This window comes from Phoenix dactylifera, chromosome 1 (assembly GCF_051530095.1).
Source record: "Phoenix dactylifera cultivar Ajwa chromosome 1, Ajwa_hap1_PhDact_Kaust_v1.1, whole genome shotgun sequence".
Lineage (NCBI taxonomy): Eukaryota > Viridiplantae > Streptophyta > Magnoliopsida > Arecales > Arecaceae > Phoenix > Phoenix dactylifera.
The window spans coordinates 63,590,519-63,612,757 of record NC_143190.1 but is presented as its reverse complement, the minus strand read 5'-3'; the positions used below and the strand labels follow the sequence as shown (position 1 = coordinate 63,612,757).

Sequence of the window (22,239 nt, the reverse complement as noted above, 5' to 3'; positions counted from 1 at the left end):
CCCCCGTCCGCCTTTCTCTTCACAGGCATCCTCGAGTTTCTTCCTTGTGCTGTTGCCGTTGCCGTCGGACTGTTCGTTCGCTCCTCCTTTGATGCTCTCGGAGCCGTTCTTCCTTCCCTTCCGGTGAGTTGCCCCACTCTTCAATTTAGGGCTCTCCGTACTTTCTCCTTTCGTATTAGTGTACCCCAGTCGTTCCGGTCCCTTCTCCCCTCTTGACCCCGTCCTGACCGTAGATTCTCTGGCCGTTAGGGATGGACGAAGTAAGAGCGGACCGCATTCAGTCGGAGCTGGTCCCCGAAGACCTAGATAGGTTCGTGGCCCGGTACCACCTTTCCGAAGCCTGCAACGTTACGCTCCCGGGGCCTGAGGAGAGGATGTCCCATCCTCCTCCAGGGAAGGTCGCCATTAATGAGGACATCCTTCGGGCTGGGTTCCGCTTTTCCCCCTCGGACTTAGTCGTGCAGGTGCTTCGAGGTTTAAGAGTGGCGCCGACGCAACTGGTGCCGAACTCATGGCGTACCCTGACGGCCTTCTAGGTTCTCTGCCGCATGCACGAGGTTCCCGCCACCCTGAATGTCTTTTGGGAATGCTACGGCCTGAACGGCCACCCCCGGGACAGAGGGTGGTGGTGCTTTGCGGCGCGGCGAGGGTGCGGCCTCGTCAAGGAGGCTCCTTCCTCCATTCATGGCTGGAAGGAGCGTTTCTTTTTCATCGACGTAGATCCCTCTTGGGGAATCGGGACAACCTGGGAGACGCCGATGAAGTCCCCGATCGGCCTATCGAGGTTGTCAAGGGAGGAGTCCGATGGCGTCGCCGTTTTGAGAGGGTTGGTTGCCGAGGGCCGGCTCCCCCCGGTGGCTCGCCTTATTTCCGAGGATGCCTTGGTGAACGTCGGTCTGAGCTCGGTCCCCGCCGACCGTGAGCCCGCCATCACTTCTTCTTTTTTAGCTCTTTTCTCCTCTTTCGTTTCTTCTTTCCATCAGCTTCTCAGTTTCTAACCATCTCGTTCTTTTTGCAGAAATCGACGACGTCATGCAGTCGGACAGGGCAATGGCTGTTAGTAGGGCGTCCCTACTGGAAGCGGTCCGGAGGAAGAAACGGACTCCTCCGAGCGGGGTCCCACCGGCGAAGAAGCCCCGCCAGCAGGCGACTCCGACGCCGACAGACGGGTCCGGGCCTACCGATCAGGGGGACGCCGCGGGCTCGGACCGACAGTTGGCGCCGAATCAGCCCTCCGGTGATGAGACTACCGCTTTTCCGGAGGTGTCATCCGGGCGCGCCCGAGACGGCCGGGTCGGACGCGGTCGGTCCCCAGCCCGACCTTCAACTCGGTCGGCCTCGGATGATACGAGGAGGGGCGCGCCGAGGCCTCGGCCGAGCGGGACCCTGTCGATTTCTGGCGCGGCCCCCGCCCCGAGCACGGTCGGCATAACTCTCCCTCAAGCAATGGGTAAGGGTAAGGCCGCAGAACCACCGTCCGGCTCCGGGGCGAAGTCGGGGTCGGCCTTCACTTTCGCCGGCGCCCGAAACCTCATCGAGACGGTGCTGCTGGAGGGTGACCGTAGGCAGGTCCGGCAGATGAGGATCCCTGAAGTCGGAGCTGCCAGCTGCGTCTGCCTCATGTCGGTGAGTGTTCTTTTGGTCGCTTTCGTTATTTATAGGCTCTATTGATCCCCGTCTGACGCTCTCATTTTTCCTGTCTCTTAGCTCGCCCAGTACATGATCCGTCTGGAGGAGAGCCACGAGGAACAGGCGAGGCTCCTGGCGAAGGCCGAGAGCCGACTGAAAGCTGTAGAGGAGGGAGGCCAGGCTGCGGCGGGGAGAACGACCAGGGACCTCGAGACGAGGCTCCAGGTGGCCGAAGAGCGGGCACTCGGCTTCGCCGCCCTCGAGAGGCAACTGTTGGAGGCTCAGGAGCAACTCAAGGTTGCCTCGGGTCTCGAAAGCGAGATCAGGAAGGCGGAGGAGCGAGCCGAAAAGCAGTCCCGGAAGGCTGCCGACTTCCGGGAGAGGTGGGAGAAGGCCCAGCAGTCGGCCGACAAGGCCCGCAACCGAACCCGATCTCTTGAAGCCAAGATGGCCGAATTGGAGTCGGCCTTGGAGGGGACTCGTGCGAGCAACCAGGAGCTTCATTCGCGCCTGGAGGAGGCTGAGGCTGCTCGCGTCGCTGCCGAGGCGAAGCACATGGAGGCTCGGGCCGATCTGCTGAGGGTCTCCTCCGAGGCGGACGAGCGGATTGTGGCGAAGGTCATGGAAGCGAAAGCTCAGATTACGGAGCGAGCGGAGGCGGCGCTGGCCGAGAAGAGCGCAGAAATCGGGCGTCAGGTGGTACAGGCCTATCGTCAGTCCGCCGAGTTCATCCGTGACATGTCGGATGCGGGGTCCGACTCCTTTGCCTTAGGCTTCGATGAAGGCCTGGCAAGGGTGTCCACTAAATACCCCGGAATTGACCTGAGTGGGGTCTCCCTCCTCGACTCCCCTCCGATGCCATTGCCTGCCGGTTCTCCAACCGTCTCCCTACCCTTCGCGGACGTGCTCGCCGTTCCCGATCCAGGGGTTCCTCCAAGCTGACCCTCTGTACTTTTTCTTTGTTCTTTTCTTTGTATGTTGGCGTTTTGCCATGTTGTATGGGTCTCGGCCCTGATGCAACGAAAGTTAATGCAAACAAAGTGTTTCCTCATTTCACTTTCGTCCTTCCTCTTTTTAACTCTTGATAGCGTCTCGCCGACTCCTGACTCTTGAAGTTCCTCCGGCACTAGGCCAGGCATCCGAGGGTTAGGCCTCAGAAAATCCTTCCGGCGCTAGGCCAGGCATCCGAGGGTTAGGCCTCAGAAAATTCTTCCGGCGCTAGGCCAGGCATCCGAGGGTTAGGCCTCAGGAAATTTTTCCGGCGCTAGGCCAGGCATCCGAGGGTTAGGCCTCAGGAAATTCTTCCGGCGCTAGGCCAGGCATCCGAGGGTTAGGCCTCAGGAAATTCTTCCGGCGCTAGGCCAGGCATCCGAGGGTTAGGCCTCAGGAAATTCTTCCGGCGCTAGGCCAGGCATCCGAGGGTTAGGCCTCAGGAAATCCTTCCGGCGCTAGGCCAGGCATCCGAGGATTAGGCCTCAGGAAATTCTTCCGGCGCTAGGCCAGGCATCCGAGGGTTAGGCCTCAGGAAATTCTTCCGGCGCTAGGCCAGGCATCCGAGGGTTAGGCCTCAGAAAATTCCACTCATTGGTCGGCCAAGGCTGGCGCAAGCCGAGGCGACCGGTCGGGGCTTCAGGCTAGTCTGCTCCCGGGATGATCATCGGGTTAGCCTGGCATCCGAAGGCCGAGCTTCGGGGAATTCCGCTCGTTGGTCGGCTAAGGCTGGCGCAAGCCGAGGCGACCGGTCGGGGCTTCAGGCTAGTCTGCTCCCGGGATGATCATCGGGTTAGCCTGGCATCCGAGGACTGAGCCTCGGGAAATTCCGCTCGTTGATCGGCCAAGGCTGGCGCAAGCCGAGGGGACCGGTCGGGGCTTCAGGCTAGTCTGCTCCCGGGATGATCATCGGGTTAGCCTGGCATCCGAGGGCCGAGCCTCGGGAAATTCCGCTCGTTGGTCGGCCAAGGCTGGCGCAAGCCGAGGCGACCGGTCGGGGCTTCAGGCTAGTCTGCTCCCGGGATGATCATCGGGTTAGCCTGGCATCCGAGGGCCGAGCCTCGGGGAATTTCGCTCGTTGGTCGGCCAAGGCTGGCGCAAGCCGAGGCGACCGGTCGGGGCTTCAGGCTAGTCTGCTCCCGGGATGATCATCGGGTTAGCCTGGCATCCGAGGACTGAGCCTCGGAGAATTCCGCTCGTTGGTCGGCCAAGGCTGGCGCAAGCCGAGGTGACCGGTCGGGGCTTCAGGCTAGTCTGCTCCCGGGATGATCATCGGGTTAGCCTGGCATCCGAGGGCCGAGCCTCGGGGAATTCCGCTCGTTGGTCGGCAAAGGCTGGCGCAAGCCGAGGCGACCGGTCGGGGCTTCAGGCTAGTCTGCTCCCGGGATGATCATCGGGTTAGCCTGGCATCCGAGGGCCGAGCCTTGGGGAATTCCGCTCGTTGGTCGGCCAAGGCTGGCGCAAGCCGAGGCGACCGGTCGGGGCTTCAGGCTAGTCTGCTCCCGGGATGATCATCGGGTTAGCCTGGCATCCGAGGGCCGAGCCTCGGGGAATTCCGCTCGTTGGTCGGCCAAGGCTGGCGCAAGCCGAGGCGACCGGTCGGGGCTTCAGGCTAGTCTGCTCCCGGGATGATCATCGGGTTAGCCTGGCATCCGAGGACTGAGCCTCGGGGAATTCCGCTCGTTGGTCGGCCAAGGCTGGCGCAAGCCGAGGTGACCGGTCGGGGCTTCAGGCTAGTCTGCTCCCAGGATGATCATCGGGTTAGCCTGGCATCCGACGGCCGAGCCTCGAGGAATTCCGCTCGTTGGTCGGCCAAGGCTGGCGCAAGCCGAGGCGACCGGTCGGGGCTTCAGGCTAGTCTGCTCCCGGGATGATCATCGGGTTAGCCTGGCATCCGAGGACTGAGCCTCGGAGAATTCCGCTCGTTGGTCGCGCGCCTATCACTTGCCGCTCGACGGGGTTTCTCCGTGGCCAGCTGCGATCGTATTTCTCCTCCTCTCGACGCGTCGCCTGGGGAACACCAGAAGGCTATTAAATGCTAATTGAGGCGTTACCTGAGAAATCGGATCGGCCAGTTGCTGCTTGCGAGGAGTGCCAGTTAAGCGGCCGCGATACGCGCGTTCTTCGAGGCGGATGCGGCCTGGGCGCGTGCAGAGATACGTGTGCCGTGGGATACACGCCGCCCGGAGTGTCCTGCATGAAGAATGCAATTAAGGAGAACGACGCTTAGGAGGTCGTGGGAGGATACGCCTCGAGAGCCGGAACGGCTCCGGATTCGATGCGCCCGCATTTATTGGAGCCACCCGCATCGGAACGACCGGGGGGGCACAGTTTGGCTATAAATATAAGTGCGGGTGCGGTGGAGCCTGCCAAGCCGGAGCTGTTCAGATTGCCATGGATCGTGGACCTCCTCTCCGGTGCGTGGCTGGGAAGCCCCTGCCGGAAGAACGGGAGGTGCGCCCCTCGCGACTTCCGCCAACTAGCCGTTTCATCTGGGATCAACGGGGAGATTCTCCCCGGTGGAACTCCGCTCTAGGCGTTTCATCCGGGATCACATCCCCCCTCTTTTCCGTCCCACCTCCCGATTGAGCTCTGCGCCAGACGCTTCATCCGGGATCGCGCCTCCTCGCGCTCTTCTCCCTTGTATTCCTTCCCTCCCCTTCTCTTGGGGAGGGCCGGAATATCCTTTGGAGGTGGCGTTCCTCTAGGAGCAGTGTGAACTCCTTCTTCGTCCACTTCTTCTTCGTCCGCGCCGGCTCTTCGTTTTTTGCGTGAGGCGTCGATGGCGCCTCCGGGGAGAAGCACCCACGCCCGGTGGGATTGCAGCTGCTTCGGGTGGAGGGTTCGGGATCCCGGATCTTCAACTCTACGGAGTCCCCACCTCTTCCTTACTTTCTTTACTCCCCAATCCCCCTCTGGGAATTCTTTGTAATCACATGAACACGCCATTGTGACCAGAAATTATTGAAATGAAAAGGACTATACATTTTTTGAACTGTCTTTCTGGCTTTGTCTTTCTACTGGTAATACACCCGTAGGTTAGCGGAATTCCAGCTCCTTGAAATTTCTCGACCATCTAGGGCCTCCAACTGGTAGGAGCCAGGTCGGTTTACCCAGCGAACCCTATACGGGCCTTCCCAATTTGGCGCCAACTTTCCACCTTCCGCGGGTTGAGATGCTTTGGCTCGCCTTAGCACCAGATCTCCGATTCTGAAAAGTTTTGGTCGGACCTTGGAGTTATAATATCGGGCCACCCTCCGCTGATACATCGCCATCCGAACCTGCGCCATTTCCCTCGCTTCTTCCAAGAGGTCCAAGTTTCCTCGGAGTTGCTCCGAATTGGTCTCGGGTCGGTGCGTAGCCACCCGGGGCGAGGAGAGTCCGAGCTCCACGGGGACAACCGCTTCCGTGCCATAGGTTAGGCTGAAAGGCGTCTCCCCGGTAGGGGTCCGATGCGTGGTCCGATACGCCCAAAGGACGTTCTCGAGTTCTTCGACCCAAGCTTGCCCCGTCCGTCCGATTCGCGCCTTAATTCCATGGAGGATTGTCCGGTTTGTCACCTCGGCCTCACCGTTGGTTTGGGGATGCGACACAGATGTGAACCGATGCTCGATCCCGAATTCCTCGCAGAAGTCACGGAAATGCTTGTTGTCGAACTGTCGACCATTATCCGAGATGAGGATCCGGGGTACCCCAAATCGGACAATGATGTTTTTCTTCACGAACTTCCGGACTTGCACCTCCGTGATGGTGGCCAGCGGCTCTGCCTCCACCCACTTGGTGAAGTAGTCGATTGCAACAATCAAGAATTTCCGCTGGGCGGAAGCGACGGAGAATGGTCCGAGGATATCCATTCCCCACTGTGCGAAGGGCCAGGGGGCGGTGATTGGTGCCAAGGGGACAGAAGGGACTCTCTGGACGTTGGCGTGGCGCTGGCAGGCGTCGCATTTCCGTACGTGATCCTTTGAGTCCTCCAACAAGGTAGGCCAATAATAGCCTTGCCTCATGATCTTATGCGCCAAGGACCTAGCCCCCGAGTGTGATCCGCAGACGCCCTCATGGACTTCGCTGAGGACGTAGGCCGCCTCCGAGGGGCGAAGGCACCTTAAGAGGGGGGCGGTAAACGAAGTCCGATACAGCCTCCCTTCATAGAGTACGTAGTGGGGACTTCCTGACAAGTCGCCAAGCTTGATCTTCGTCTTCAGAGAGGATCCCTTCGGCGAGGTAGGCGACGAGCGGGTCCATCCAAGACGGCTCTGGATCAATCGCCATCACCGCTCCAGCCTCGCCGATGCTCGGGGCATCCAGGGTCTCCAGGTAGATTGCCCTCGACAAGTTGTGCGCCTCTGCGCCCGCCAAGCGGGACAACCTGTCGGCCCTGGCATTTTCGCTTCTGGGAACCTGCTGGATGTCGACACTGCCGAGGTCGGGAATGAGTGCTTGCACCTTCCGGACGTAGTTCTGCATGGTCGGGCTCCGGACCTCGAACTCCCCACAGACCTGCCCGACCACCAACTGGGAGTCGGTGAAGACCTTCAAACGCCGGATGCCGAGCTCCCCGGTGAGTTTGAGTCCTGCGACTAGGGCCTCGTACTCCGCCTCGTTGTTGGTAACTGGAAATCCAAACCTCAAGGCATACTCGGCTATCACTCCATCAGGACTGGTAAGGACCAGCCCGGCCCCTCCACCCTCGGGGTTCGACGATCCATCGATGTGAAGCGTCCAGGTCGGGAGGTCGAGGCTGGGCGTTTCCGGCGGTCTAGGTTCCGCCTCCTGCACTGTGCACTCAGCGAGGAAGTCCGCGAGCACCTGGGCCTTGATGGCGGGTCGAGGCTGGTAGCGGATGTCGAACTCACCGAGTTCTACTGTCCACTTCACCAGCCGTCCCGCATTCTCGGGGTTGCCGAGGATCTGTCGTAACGGTTGATCAGTTAAGAGGGTGACAGAATGGGCCTGGAAATAGGGGCGGAGCCTCCTGGTCGCGGTCAGCAGCGCGAAGGCGATCTTTTCAGCCTTCGTATACCGCGTCTCAGCGTCCCGTAGGACCCGGCTGATGTAGTACACAGGCTTCTGGAGCTTTGCCTCTTCCCGAACTAGCACCGCACTGACCGCGGTTGGGGAGACCGCCAGATAGAGGTAGAGCATCTCCCCTTCTTGCGGCTTGGACAGTAGGGAAGGAGACGCCAGGTATTCCTTGAGCTGATCGAATGCTGCTTGACATTCGGCAGTCCAGAGGAAGTCTTTTGGGCGTTTTAACACCTTGAAGAATGGTTGGCAGCGTTCGGCCGATTTTGCCACAAATCGTCCGAGCGCGGCGACCCTTCCAGCGAGCTCCTGAACTTCCTTTACTTTGGTCGGAGGGGACATACCTTGGATGGCCTTGATTTTGCCCGGGTTGGCTTCGATACCCCGCTGGTTGACAATGAAACCAAGGAACCTCCCGGCCGAAGCGCCAAAGGCGCACTTCGCTAGGTTCAGCTTCATGCGAAACTTCCGTAAGGTGGTGAAAGTCTCCTCCAGATCCACGATGTGCTGGTCTGCCTGGCGGCTCTTCACCAGCATATCGTCCACGTACACCTCCATGTTCCGGCCGATTTGCTCTTTGAAGATTTTGTTGACGAGGCGCTGGTAAGTGGCGCCAGCGTTCTTCAGACCGAAGGGCATTACCTTGTAGCAGTACAGCCCTCGGTCCGTTATAAAGGCAGTTTTCTCCTCGTCCTGTGGGGCCATCATTATCTGGTTGTAACCGGAGAAGGCGTCCATGAAAGACAGCAGCTGATATCCGGAAGTCGCGTCGACCAGTTGGTCTATCCGCGGAAGCGGGAAGCTATCCTTAGGGCACGCCTTGTTCAGGTCGGTATAGTCGACGCACATCCTCCACTTCCCGCTCGCCTTCCGGACAAGTACAACATTTGCCAGCCACTCGGGGTAACTCACCTCCCTTATGAATCCTGCCTCCAAGAGTTTGTCTACCTCCTGGTCGACCACCCGGATCCGATCCGGGGCACAGTGTCTCTTCTTCTGCTTCACTGGCCGGTGGGTCGGGTCGACGTTGAGGGCGTGAAAAATGACCTCCGGGTCGATCCCAGGTACATCGGCCGCCGACCAGGCAAATACATCGGCATTGGCTCGGAGGAATTCCACCAACCGGGCCCGAGCTCCCGGGTCGAGATTGGCGCCGACCCGGACCACCCGGTCCCGGCGGCCTTCCTCGAGGGGAACTTCGACCACACCCTCGGCCGGCTCCCCCTGCCGCAAGGCCACCTCGTCTCTGGCATCAAGGGACTCGACGCTTAGGGCTTCTGCGGGCTTCTTTTCTTTGAGGGTCGCTAGGAAACATTGCCGTGCGGTCGGTTGGTCGCCTCGGACCTCCCCGATCCCGACCGCCGTGGGGAACCGCATAAGCAAGTGGTACGTAGAGACCACCGCGCGAAGGGCGTTCAGTCCGGGTCGTCCGAGGATAGCGTTGTAGGCCGAGGGAACACGGACGACCAAGAACCCGAGTCGCACCGTGGCTTCTGCGGGTGCGACGCCCGCAGTCACAGGCAGCTCAACGACACCTTCCGCCGGGACAACGTCACCGGTGAATCCTATGAGGGGGGTGGATATTTTGTGCAACAATTGTCTGGACAAGCCCATCTTTTGGAAGGCCTCGTAAAACAAGATATCAGCTGAGCTTCCACTATCCACAAGAACACGCCTTACATCATAGTTTGCTATAGTGAGGGAGATCACCATGGCGTCATCGTGGGGGGTCTGAACCCCCTTTACATCCTCATCACAAAAGGTGATTACATTGCCGACCCTCTGCCTCTTTGCGACGGCCGCCCCTAACGCTTCCGTCGAGCCCCCTGCTTTCCTCACGGGCCGGGAGCAGCCCCCAGTGATAGTGTGGATTACGCCCGCAACGGGTCGATTCTGCTCCCGAGGCTCCGGAGGGGCCGGGTCGGCCGGACGCGGGTCTGCGGGGGGACGTCGGTCGCTCACATATCGACCGAGACGCCCCCGGCGGATGAGAGCCTCGATCTCGTCCCGAAGCTGGAAGCAGTCCTCCGTGTCGTGGCCGTGGTCTCGGTGGTACTCACAGTACGCCCGGGAGGGCCTCTTCCCAGGGATCCTCCGCATCTGTCTCGGGGCCGGGAGGTCCTCCCGCCCCTTGATCTCCATAAGGATCTGGGCCCGGGGAGTCAGGAGAGGGGTGTACCGGTGAAAACGTCGGGGCGGAGAACGAGGGCGTGGGGCGCCGTGGTTCTTCGCCGGCGACGGGCTTCTACGCCGACGCTGAGGCGTCGGGCTCCTCCTCTGGCGTGCCTCTTTCCGTCTTTTCTTCCCAAGCTTTTGTGGGATCTCGGCGGCCTCTTTGCTCCGGTGGGCGGCCGCCTCCTCGGCGTCCGCATACTGGTTCGCCCGGGACAACAGCTCTGGGAAGCTCCGCGGCAGGCGTTTGTCCAGGGAGAAGGTGAGTCTGCCCTTTCGGAAGCCACGTTTCAGGGCTGAAAGAGCTACCTCCTGACTCAGGTTCCGGACCTCCAGCGTAGCCCTGTTGAAGCGGGTAAGATAATCCCGCAGGCTTTCTCCCTCGTTTTGCCGGACATCAAAGAGGGAGTCGGAGACCAGTCGCCGCCGGCTACTGACGGCGAAATGAGTGATGAAGAGGCGAGTGAACTGGTCGAAGGACCGGATTGAGTCAGCCTCCAGCCCGGCGAACCATGCCCTCGCCGGGCCACGGAGGGTTGCCGGGAAAGCCTTGCAGAGAAGGGGATCTGATGCTCCGTGGAGGAGCATAAGGGTCCTGAAACTCTCGACGTGATCCCGCGGATCCGCCGCCCCGTCATAGGGCTCGATCGCCGGCATTTTGAACCCCGGCGGATTCGGGGTCCGCAGGATCCTCGAGGCGAGCGCGGCTGGGAGGAGATCTCTAAGTCGACGAAGGGATCTTTGGAATGGCCCTTCAGGACCTGGAGTTGTCGGTGGAGATCGTCCACCCGCCGGTCCAGGGAGCGCGACCGGTGGGTGGGAGACAAGGAGCGGCGAGAGGGGGACCGACTGGAGCGCGGGTTCCTCGAGGACTGGGGGGTCTGGGAACGCGCCCGGGCCCGCCTCTCGTACCCCGCGCAGCTCCGGTGGGAAGGTCCCGGCAGAATGGAGCGTGCTCGAGAATCCTCCTCGCGCCGGCGCTCCTCCCCATGGGAGAGGAAGGAGCGCGGGTTGAGGAGGACAGGCGAACGCTCAGGCAGCGGCGGCTCCTGAGCCTGCTGCGGCGCCCGGGACATCGCACCCTACAGATTCTGCACCGCCTCCGCGAGGGTGCGAACCTGCTGGGTTAGCTGGTCGAACTGGGCGGCTTCGACCATCTGAATGGGCGGTGGGGCGGTGGAGTGTTGCTGAGAGCGTGTTGGAGATGCAGCGGCCTCCCGGCCAGTGGCGCGAGAGGCCCCGCGACCGGAAGCATTGGAAGCTCCACGACCACCTCGCCGTGCCATTACGATCGCTCTGAGATCCGGGCCCTTCCTCTAGCGCCAACTGTTGCTGGGGGTCCAAACCGAGAACGATTGGCACAGCGGTGTGAACGGGGTTCCCTTTGAATTGCTTTGGTTGCGCTCCACCTTCCGCCGGGAAACCTGCAAGCAAGCCTCGCACCACCACTGGGGTAGTGGGGGCCCTCCGACGATCAAGTTAGAGGGAATCGAAGGAGAAGGAGAGGTAGCAGGTAGGATGATGCTATGGAGAATCTTGCTTACCCTCCCCCTTCCCCCCCAGCCCCATATATATCAGGCTGGGGGGTTTTTCTGGGGATTGGTCATCGTGTGGCACGATGGGGTTGCCACTGACGTGGCCGTTACAGGGCGTCGTGGGGCAGCGCCAGGTACGGCCATGGCAGGGCGTAGTGGAGCTCCGCTTTGTACGGTTGTTACAGGGGATCGTGGGGCAGCGCCGGATTCGGCCGTTGCAGGGAGTAGTGGAGCAGGGGGCCGCGGCGTGCCTCAGGAGAACAGTCTGTTGTTGTCAAGAGATTGCCGACCCGAGGTCGGATTGCTGGATCAAGGGGCAACCGACTCGGGGTCGGACTGCTGGATCAAGGGGCAGCCGACTCGGGGTCGGGCTGCGGAGCCGAAGATATCCGACCCGAGGTCGGATTGCTGGATCAAGGGGCAGCCGACTCGGGGTCGGACTGCGGAGCCGAAGATATCCGACCCGAGGTCGGACTGCTGGATCAAGGGGCAGCCGACTCGGGGTCGGGCTGCGGAGCCGAAGATATCCGACCCGAGGTCGGATTGCTGGATCAAGGGGCAGCCGTAGTCTTCCTGGGCGCGCGTGCCGGTCACGTGGGGCATGGTGGCTAAGTTCCCCCGTAACAAGTCTATTACTCTCAGTATATTTGTATAAATTGATATAGATACATTTCATTGTTTATTTGAATGAATCTAACCTTGAGATGCAGCAAAGTGTGGATTGAGTCGACCCAAGGGATGATTGGGTCGACCCCGGCACATCAAGAAAGCATTTGGCACACTTCTGCAAAAATGGCACAAATGAACAGTGAGTTGGGTCGACCCAAGGAAAGCATGAGTCGACCCAAACATCAAGATCCTCAAAACAACTCAGAAAATGGTTCTCTGGATTTACTGAGAGGGTCGACCCAAGATATAGTTGAGTCGACCCAAGCTTGAGTCGACCCAAACCCTGAGTGGGTCGACCCAAAGGCAAGACAGAACAGAAGACAGAAAATGTTCTCTGGAAACCCTGTTAGGGTCGACCCAAGAAGAAGTTGAGTCGACCCAACTGAACCTTGAGTCGACCCAAAGAAAGGTTGGGTCGACCCAAGTGAAGGACGGCTGAATTGCAAGTTTCTGTGTTTTTGAGAGGGTCGACCCAAGGAATGTTTGAGTCGACCCAAGTGAAAGTTGGGTCGACCCAAGGACAGGTTGAGCCGACCCAAACACGAGTAGAAGCATAACGGCTAGTTCTGCAGAAGTACTTTTTGTCCTTCCAACAGTGAGTAATGGCTAGTTTTTGAATTCTAACCATTGGGGCTTGTCCAATGGATGTAGGAAACTATTTAAAGTGGCACTATTCATCAGATAGAACAACCCTTTCAAAAGGAATATCAAAGAGTACACAAGAAAGAGAAAGTGCCCTAATCTTCTTCATCCAAGTGCTTCATTCAAGAATCAAAGGAAAGTGGTTGAGCAGATTCAAAGAGTCATCAAGAGCTCCATCCACCCTTAAAGAGAGAAGCATCCTTGACAAAGAAGAGAGAAGTCACATCAAGCGATAAATACTTTCTAAACTCTTCTTTGTTGATTATATTGTTTCATTTGCTCATCTAGGAGTTTAAATCTTCTTCCTTTATTTGTTAAACTACTTGTAAAGGTTGGTTGGTTAGCCCGCAAAACCAACGGAATAGATTGATTGGTGAACCCGGAAAATCAATTGTAAAGGTTCGTTGGTGAGCCCGAAAAACCAACATAGGTTCGTTGGTGAGCCCGTAAAACCAACATAGGTTTTTGGTGAACCCGGAAAACCAAAGTGTAAAGGTTTTTGGATTGTGAGCCCGGAAAACAATCCAACTGTAATCCGCGGAATTATAGTGAATTCCCAAGGGGTCGCTTGGGGAGTGGACGTAGGTGCTAAGGAGAGCACCGAACCACTATATTTCTTGTTGTTTGTATTGTGAGTTGTTTAAGTTTACTAACTCATCATTTAACACAAGTAAGATAGTTAAGAATTAAAAGAAACCAATTCACCCCCCCTCTTGGCTTGTCACCTTGGGCAACAAGTGGTATCAGAGCAAGGTGCTCCAATAGTACTCATTGATCTCACAATCAAGAGTTAAAGATCATGACAACCCAAGTGGGATGTTCTATGAGTGAGGGTCAATCCACAAATGGACCACCTCTATTTAATGGCACAAATTACACATATTGGAAAGCTAGGATGAGGATATTCATTCAAGCTTCAGACTATGAATTATGGTACATCATAACTAGAGGACCTCACACACCCACACTTAATATAGAGGGCACTATCATACCCAAACCAGAAATGGATTGGAATGAAAGTGATAGAAGATTGGCACAGTTAAATGCAAAAGCTATAAATGTACTTTATTGCTCATTAGATGTAAGTGAATTTAATAGAATATCTACTTGCATTACTGCTAAAGAAATTTGGGACAAACTTGAGGTCACTCATGAAGGGACCAATCAAGTTAAGAAGTCAAAAATAAACATATTAGTACACAAGTATGAATTGTTTAAAATGGAATCTAATGAGTCCATAACTGATATGTTTACTCGTTTTACTGAAATTATAAATGGGCTTAAGAGTTTGGGAAAGTCTTACACTAACTCTGAATTGGTGCGAAAAATTCTCAGGTCTCTACCAAGAATTTGGGAGGCCAAGGTAACCGCAATTCAGGAAGCTAAGGACCTCAACACACTACAATTAGAGGAGCTTCTAGGATCACTCATGACCCATGAGTTGACAATGAGGCAAAATTCAGAAGATGAGGTTAAGAGAAGAAAGCCCATTGCCCTAAAGACTACCACCCCTAAACAACTAACTGAATCGGAAGATTCAGATGATGATGATGAATTTGATGAAGAAGGGATGGCTATGCTTGGAAGAAAATTCAGAAAATTTATGAGAGGTAAGAATAGATTTTATAGAAAGAAACCCTTCCTCAAAGGTAGCTCAAGCAAAGAAAAGGGTAAGGACAAAGAAAAGGAAAAAGAAACTCCTATTTGCTATGAGTGTAACAAACCCGGGCATTATAAGATAGATTGCCCAGATTTGAAATGGATGGCAAGAAAACTGAAAAAGAAGAACTTCATGGCTGAATGGAGTGAAAGTGAGGAGTCAAGTTCGGAAGAGGAAGATCATCAAGAGACGGCCCAAATGTGTCATATGGCCAATGACGATGAGGTAGATTTTGAACTTGACTGTGATTTTACTGTTGATGAATTACATGATGCATTCTTAGAACTCATGGAAGAACATAAGAAACTAATCAATAAAAATAAAGTTCTAAAAGAAGAAAATTAATCTCTTGTCAAAGATAAGTTAAAACTATCTCATAACTATGAAACATTAAGTAGGAAACTTACAAACGAAACTAAGAATCTAATTGCTGAAAATATCAAGTTAAAAGAAGATGCTGAAAAATATAAATTCTTGGTAGATAAGTTTACACTTAGTTCTACCAAACTAAATATGATTCTTGACAGTCAAAAAGCTGTATATGATAAGGCTGGTTTAGGATATAAAACAAATAGGAAACAAAAATTCTTAAAGAATATTTTTGTAAAAGCTAAAAATGAAAATATTACTTGTCATTGCTGCAATAAATTAGGACATAGAGCATATGAATGTAACTATAGAAAGTCCAGTCAAAACAAATTAAGTAATAATCAAAAGATTAAATTCAAGAAAGTTTGGGTTCCAAAAGGAACATCAAGTACTAACCCTAAAGGACCCAACATAGTTTGGGTACCTAAAGCTCTTTCTTGATCTTGATTGTAGGGGTGTCTTGCAGCTGATAAAGTGGAAAAACGATGGTATCTAGATAGCGGCTGTTCAAGACACATGACCGGTGACGTAGATCAATTTGTCACCTTGGAATCAAAGAAGGGTGGAGTAGTAACCTATGGAGACAATGGTAAAGGGCATATCATTGGAAAGGATAAAATTTTTATTACTCCATCTATTTTTATAGAAAATGTCTTATTAGTTAAGGGATTGAAACATAATCTGCTTAGCATAAGTCAATTTTGTGATAAAGGGTTTAAAGTCACATTTGAAGCATCAGTATGCTTAATCACAAATTCTAAAGATAGTAGCATTGTACTTGTAGGACAAAGGCAAAAAAATATTTACTTAGTAGATCTTCATGAGTTAGGCAAGAAAAATGGATTATGCTTAATTACTAATGAAGAAAAGAAAAATGAAACAAGTTGGCTTTGGCATCGTAGACTAGGACATGCTAGTATGGAATTAATATCAAAACTAGTCAAGAAGGAACTAATAAAAGATGTGCCAAAATTGATTTTTGAAAAGGATAAAATCTGTGGACCATGTTCTTTGGGAAAACAAACTAAAACATCTTTCAAATCAAAGAATATAGTATCAACAACTAGGCCTTTTGAACTTATACACATGGATTTATTTGGACCTACTAGAACTGCGAGTCTAGGAGGGAAGAAGTATGGACTAGTTATTGTTGATGATTTTTCAAGATATACATGGGTTTCATTTTTGGCACATAAGAATGAAGCATTTTCAGAATTCTTGAAACTATATAATAATATCATAAATGAAAAGAAACTCACCTTAGTAGCAATTCGAAGTGATCATGGTACTGAATTTGAAAATCAACACTTTGAAGAATTTTGTACTAAAAATGGTATTTCACATCAATTTTCAGCACCTAGAACGCCTCAACAAAATGGGGTTGTTGAAAGGAAAAATAGGACATTGGCAGAAATGGCACGCACGATGTTGTGTGAGTCAAATCTTCCAAAGTACTTTTGGGTTGAAGCTATAAGCACTGCTTGCCATATTCTAAATCGAGTTTTAATACGACCAATAACCAAGAAAACTCCTTATGAACTTTGGAAGAATAAGAAACCAAATGCTAAATATCTTAAAGTATTTGGATGTAGATGTTTTGTTGCCCAAGGTGACAACCCAAGAGGGGGGGGGGGTGAATTGGGTCTTTTAAAAACTTTTAAACTACTTCTAATCTTTTAGATTAATTATGCTAAGTTGTATGGATGCTTAGTGAAGCTTAACCTTAGCAAGAGTATGATTCTAATCTAATCAACTATTAAGCAGCGGGTTCAATAAAAGATTAGTCTAATTTTGCCCTAGTATGCTATTCAATTTAATGATTGAGTAAATTGATTATGCTTGCAACTAAAGGATGCACGAAGAAGAGTTAAGCAAGCTTAATATCTAAGTAAGTGAGTGAGGAGGTCAGTCAACAAAGAGCATCACAAACACAACAAAAATATAGTGGTTCGGTGCATCCCAGCACCTACATCCACTCCCCAAGACCTCTTGGGAATTTCACTATAATCCTACAGATTACAGCCGGTTGTTTTACAAGCTCACAACCCAACTTGTTGTTTTACGAGGTCACAACGAACTCGGTCGGTTTTCCCAGGCTCACCGACTAGAACCACCCCCGATTGTTTTTCCGGGATCACAATCGAACCCTTACACGTTGGTTTTACCCTCGGCTCACCAACAAACCTAAACCCCGTTGGTTTTCCCTTTGGCTCACCAACAAACCTTACATTGTTGGTTTTCCCTTTGGCTCACCAACAAACCTTTAACCCCTTGATTCAATCCCTTGATTGAATCAAGTTACAAGATATTAAAACAAAGAATAAAAACAAATCAAAGCTTCTTAAACAAGCAAATATAACAATATAAACAAATAGAGTAAAGAGAAGCCCTCAAACGAGTTTTGAAGATGGAGGAGCTCGACTTCTTCTTTACTTGACCCTCTTCTGATTTGGCACGAAGTAGAGGATCACCGCAGCAGCACACGGATGGAGAGAAAGCTTTGGGATACACTTGGAAGCTCTTCTTCTCTCTATTTCACTTTGAATGGCCCTTATTGTGCTTATGGGAGATTTCCCTTGGAATCTCTTTCCTAAATGTTTTCTCCCACTTCCATGATTTCTCCCCTAGCTCTCTTCTTGTTTTTATAGCTTTAGATGGCGTGGAAACAAGAATATAGCCGTTAGAGACAAAAATAGAGCCGTTGGACACAGTCTGCACTTCCTGACAATATTACCGTTGGGATTGGAGTCGACTCGCGCGATCAGGAGTCAACTCGTCTGTTGCAGGAGTCGACTCGTGCTTTACTGGAGACGACTCGGCCACTGTTCCAAATTTGAATTATTGTGCATCCTCGACTGGGAGTCGACTCGTCTTAACCTGGAGTCGACTCGCCAACTTCTGGAGCTGACTTGGCAATTTCGGAGTCGGCTCATCCACTGAAGTCCGTGGATCCAATTTTGAATTTTGTCCTCTCGAGTCGACTCGACTGTCCTGGGAGTCGACTCGAATCTCAGAGCCCGAACTCCCGATCCTCTGTCTTTTGGCTCGTCCAGTCTTGGAGTCGACTTGAACTTCCTTGGAGTCGACTCGGCTCTCAGTTTCTGAAAATTAGTCTTCTGTGTCTTTGGTGAAGTGCTGCCTTGGAGTCGACTCGAGCTGTCTGGGAGTCGACTCGAATCTCAGAGTCAGCAAATTAGTCTTCTGTCTTCTTTGGGGTCGCGGTGTCTCGGAGTCGACTCGTGCAATGCGGGAGTCGACTCGAATCTCAGAGTCCAGAAACTGCCCTCTGACTTTTTCTTTATGTACCGCTGAGAGTCGACTCTTGCTTTCTTTGGAGTCGACCTGCCAACCATCGGAGTCGACTCGCGTTCCACTGGAGTCGACTCGAATTTCAGACCCGAAAACTGCTCTCTGACTTTTCTGCCTGTGACTCCTAGGAGTCGACTCATACTTCCCCGGAGTCGACTCGGTAAACATTGGAGTCGACTCGAATTCCTCAGGAGTCGACTCGAAGACTATTCTTTTGAATTTTTCCTTTGATTTTACTCCTCCAATTTGAATCCTTTGAACTTTAAGCTTGGGCCAATAAATTGTAGCTTTCTTCCAACTTGAGAGCTTTGGAGGCCTTCTTGTGTTCTCCCAACTTGCTATGTTCCTTGCAAAATAAATATCTTTCTCCTTGCAACATAAACATTAGTATCTATACTTCAAGGTTTTGTGATCATCAAAATCAATCTATGAATCAATCTTTGGGTCATCAATCTCCCCCTTTTTGATGATGACAAAACTTGGAGTATATGCAATATAAAAGATATTGATTTCTAGAAGTAATACATAGCTAAGTTGCATGAAGTGGAAAACATATATATTTAAAAACATACTTAATGCTTTAGATTTAATCAGCTTAACACAATCAACATATTTAAATTTTAAGCTGATTTGTATTCAATTCAAAGTAATAAAGCATTATGAGTATATAGCATATACTTAGATATTTCTCCCCCTTTTTGACAACATCAAAAAGATAGTGAAACATTAAGCACAAAGATCAGAATGCTCATATATTTCTTTTCCTTATTGTACTCTGATTTGCAAGTCAAATTATTGCAAGGATATGAATCATATAACTCAAGGCAATAATATTAGAATCAGATTAATGAGCATAGATCAGAGCCAATTAAGATAATTTCATAGCAGAACACATCGAATGTGATACCACAGATAGTTTTCTAAGCAAGTGTAGGTGGAATCTTTCTTAAGTTAATTCAAGAAGTACCACACGAATGGAAATCTAACCTCTCTTCAATAATAAGTATGAAAGCTTGTTCATTTAGGACCTTTTGCCCAATCTATTAAGTATTTTATCAACCATGAGAGCAAATTAATTAATTTTCTTAATGACTTCAAAGTTCTTTTATGATAATAGGAGCATTGGGGCACAAATATCAAAATATACATTCATGCAATTTTTGATACATCTTAGAGCTCTTTTAAAGACTTTCTTTTATTTCTTTAGAAAATAAGCACAATTTGATACATAAAATAATGAATTTGCACAAAATTGAAGTTCCAAAAAGCAAGCCAATTAGAGCTCATTAGTGAAGTTTAAAAAATAGATTTTCTAAGAGATACTCAAAAAAATTTAACACATTATTCTCCTCCTTTTTCATTAAATTAGAGGCTCTTAAGATTTGCAATTTGGTTCAAGAGTGATGCATGAGATATACTAACCAAATAACACGCCTCAAGGTGTATCATAAAGATTTTCAGATTTAAATTTCAGATGATACATATTGGAGAGTATTAGAATTACTTTTCATTTAGTATTCTTTCTCTCTCCTTTAGTTATAGATTTATGCGATTAAGTTCCATAAGACCTCTCCTTCTGAAATTTTCTTTCTCCCCCTCAATTGATCATTCCATTTAAGAGTTTAGAATCCTAAGATAATGTTCAATAAAATTGTCAATCTCAAAAATATATTTTCTATAAGTTTCAGCTTATTTTCATAAGACTCAAGGTTTGAGATAAGACAACCTTTATAGAACTCATCTCAAGGTAATTTAAAGCATGTCTTGCAATATAAGGAAGTTCATAAAAATCAATCCATAAGATTTAAGGTATACATCAAATTGAAGTAACTTTAGGATAAGATACTGAATATCTAAAGCTCCCCCTCAAAAGATGCATACTTCTTTAATCATTCTTTTCTTTTGTTGAATTTCAGATTTTAATGACAAACGTGAATAGAACTGAAATTCTATGATATCGAGAATGGAGAGTGATCAAGAATTATTCAAAATTTATAGCAATCACCCTTTTTAATCTATCAAGAACAAGTTATGCTTCCTCTTAATCTTTGAGAAAATGTACTGAAATATTAATCAGAAAATGATTCATTTGACGCTCAGTTTCTTTCAACAGCATTTACATTTTCTTTCTTTTAGAGTCATTTGAGTGAGGTGAAATATTTCTAGCTTTTAGATCATTCACTCTATATATATTCTGATGGAAATCTTTAAGAATGTAGGCGAGAAAAAAACATATAGATGATCATTGAGGTATATATATTTTTAGAACTCAATTTCTTAATCATAGTTTTTCAGCGATGTATACATGAAACACAATAAATCTTTTTAATATCAAAATAAAATCATATATTTAGAAATTTTTGTTTGCAATCAAGATCATCGAAAGACACATTATTTGAACCAATATTAGTATACTTTGAAGATAAGAAATGATATGTTTCGGATGCGTATCGGAGCAATCATCAAAGGCATCAAAATTAATTCTGTTTTTCTTAAAGTAAGACTTTATTTTAAAAATCACATTTAGTTTAAGCTTTTATACAAAATCAGATTCGGAATTACATAGGATTTTCAATCATACTTTGAGATATGTATCTTCCACATTATAGCTCATCTTAAATGATTACGATTGAAAATACATATTTCAAACATATAAGAGCATATTCAGAATCTTTGTATTAAATGTTGAGTTTTGGTACGAATTTGAACATTATATACCAAATTTAGGCAAGTTGAAGGATAAAACAAAATCAATTTATTTTTCCTAAAGAGAGATATCCTTCTCTTCTCCTTTATTCAACTTTCAGGTTTTAATGATGATTGTTAACAACCAATCTGAAAATTTCTTTTCAATAATGTCAAACAAAAGATGTTATGTAGTATTTCAAACATACAATCAAGTTGTCCAAGTATGGGGTACTACAAAAAATATTGAGAACCCATAATTTAAAATATCATGCCATATGCAAAATATAGTATATGTTAAGTCATGCATTAGAATATTAAGAGTAAGCATGTCAAGGATCAAAATCAATTCTTTTCAAATAAACTCCCCCTATTTAATTATAATCTTGCACTGATTTCATTCTTAAGGTGTGTTTCCAAGTGACTAAAAATTTGAATTGATTCTTCTTATATATTTTCATTTACTTTGTCTTTCATTTTTACTTTCTTATGCTCTATGCTCTATTTGCTCCCTATCCGGTGGAGTTGGAAGGGGCACGAGGTACTACCACTAGCCTCCCTCTTGTGCCGTCCCTAATATACCCTACACCGAATAGTTGGGTCAAATAGTGCCGGGTACTACCACTAGTCTCCCCATTGGCACCATCCCTATGATGAGCAATATAGAAAGGTTAAAATGTTCACTCCAAACTCTCCCTGTTTGAGTGTAATTAATTATAGATTTTATCCCTTCCAAATGTGCCGAATATATTATGCTTGTTTTGCTTTTCCTTAAGATTGAAGTACTTGCCTTTGCTCAGATTTTTCATCTCTTGAATAATGTCCATTTTCTTTTCTTTATCTCTCTCTCTTTTTGTTATTCTCAAGTAATTTACATGAAAGAGTAGAATAAAGAGATAATCTTATGTATCATATAGATGTATATTATGCAAACAACATTTTCATTGTGCTCAAGGATTCATAACTTCTCACAAGTTATTTTACATTAAAATTTTAAGCATATACTTGTGTATTTCATGGTTATGACATAGGCAAAGATATATTTTAGTTTGGGCAAACCATGAAACAATTTCTAAAAATATAAGTCAGTCAATACACATATAGACATGATATCAAAAATTAATAATTAAAGAATTTAATCATGCCATAATAGGATTTAAGTTATTGACTTTGCTCAATTAATTTGTGAGAAAGGTATCTAAAATTACCTATTCATTATATGTTCTTCAAGCCAAACTAGATTTCTTGTGTGTGAACTTTTGGCTGAAGAAGATCCTCTCTCTTGTTTGCATGTGAATGTTTAGTGTATCTTACATGAAGATATCCTTCAAGTTGAAATTTCTCATTTTTCTTTCTTGAAGGAAGGTCATTAGTTTCTTTAAGATACAAAGCATTCATCCAACATATATATATATATTTTTAATTAGATGACTCAATATGAGATATGACAATAGTTGCATGTTGAGTCACTTTACACAAGAGATTGCCTAAATATAAGCAAGCACATATCACTTGAACTAAAGAGATAAATTCATTAACCAAGATAGTTCAAGG

General features: G+C 49.3%; 1 protein-coding gene and 1 long non-coding RNA gene across 2 annotated transcripts; one reads left to right on the top strand and one right to left on the bottom strand.

Annotated features, from left to right (window-relative positions):
- The first annotated feature begins 1,440 nt into the window (after positions 1-1,440).
- On the top strand, positions 1,441-2,916 carry LOC149768818 (uncharacterized). The gene is made up of 2 exons (XM_089926457.1): positions 1,441-1,626; positions 1,708-2,916. The coding sequence occupies exons 1-2, from the start codon at positions 1,447-1,449 to the stop codon at positions 2,569-2,571; spliced, it is 1,044 nt and encodes a 347-aa protein (XP_089782583.1). The 5' UTR covers positions 1,441-1,446; the 3' UTR covers positions 2,572-2,916.
- Positions 2,917-16,372: 13,456 nt separating this feature from the next.
- Positions 16,373-17,156, bottom strand: LOC149768817 (uncharacterized). Its single transcript, XR_016396584.1, has 2 exons — positions 16,953-17,156; positions 16,373-16,875 (listed from the first exon to the last, which is right to left on the bottom strand). It is a non-coding gene; the product is annotated as an uncharacterized LOC149768817 (long non-coding RNA).
- Between the last annotated feature and the right edge of the window lie 5,083 nt (positions 17,157-22,239).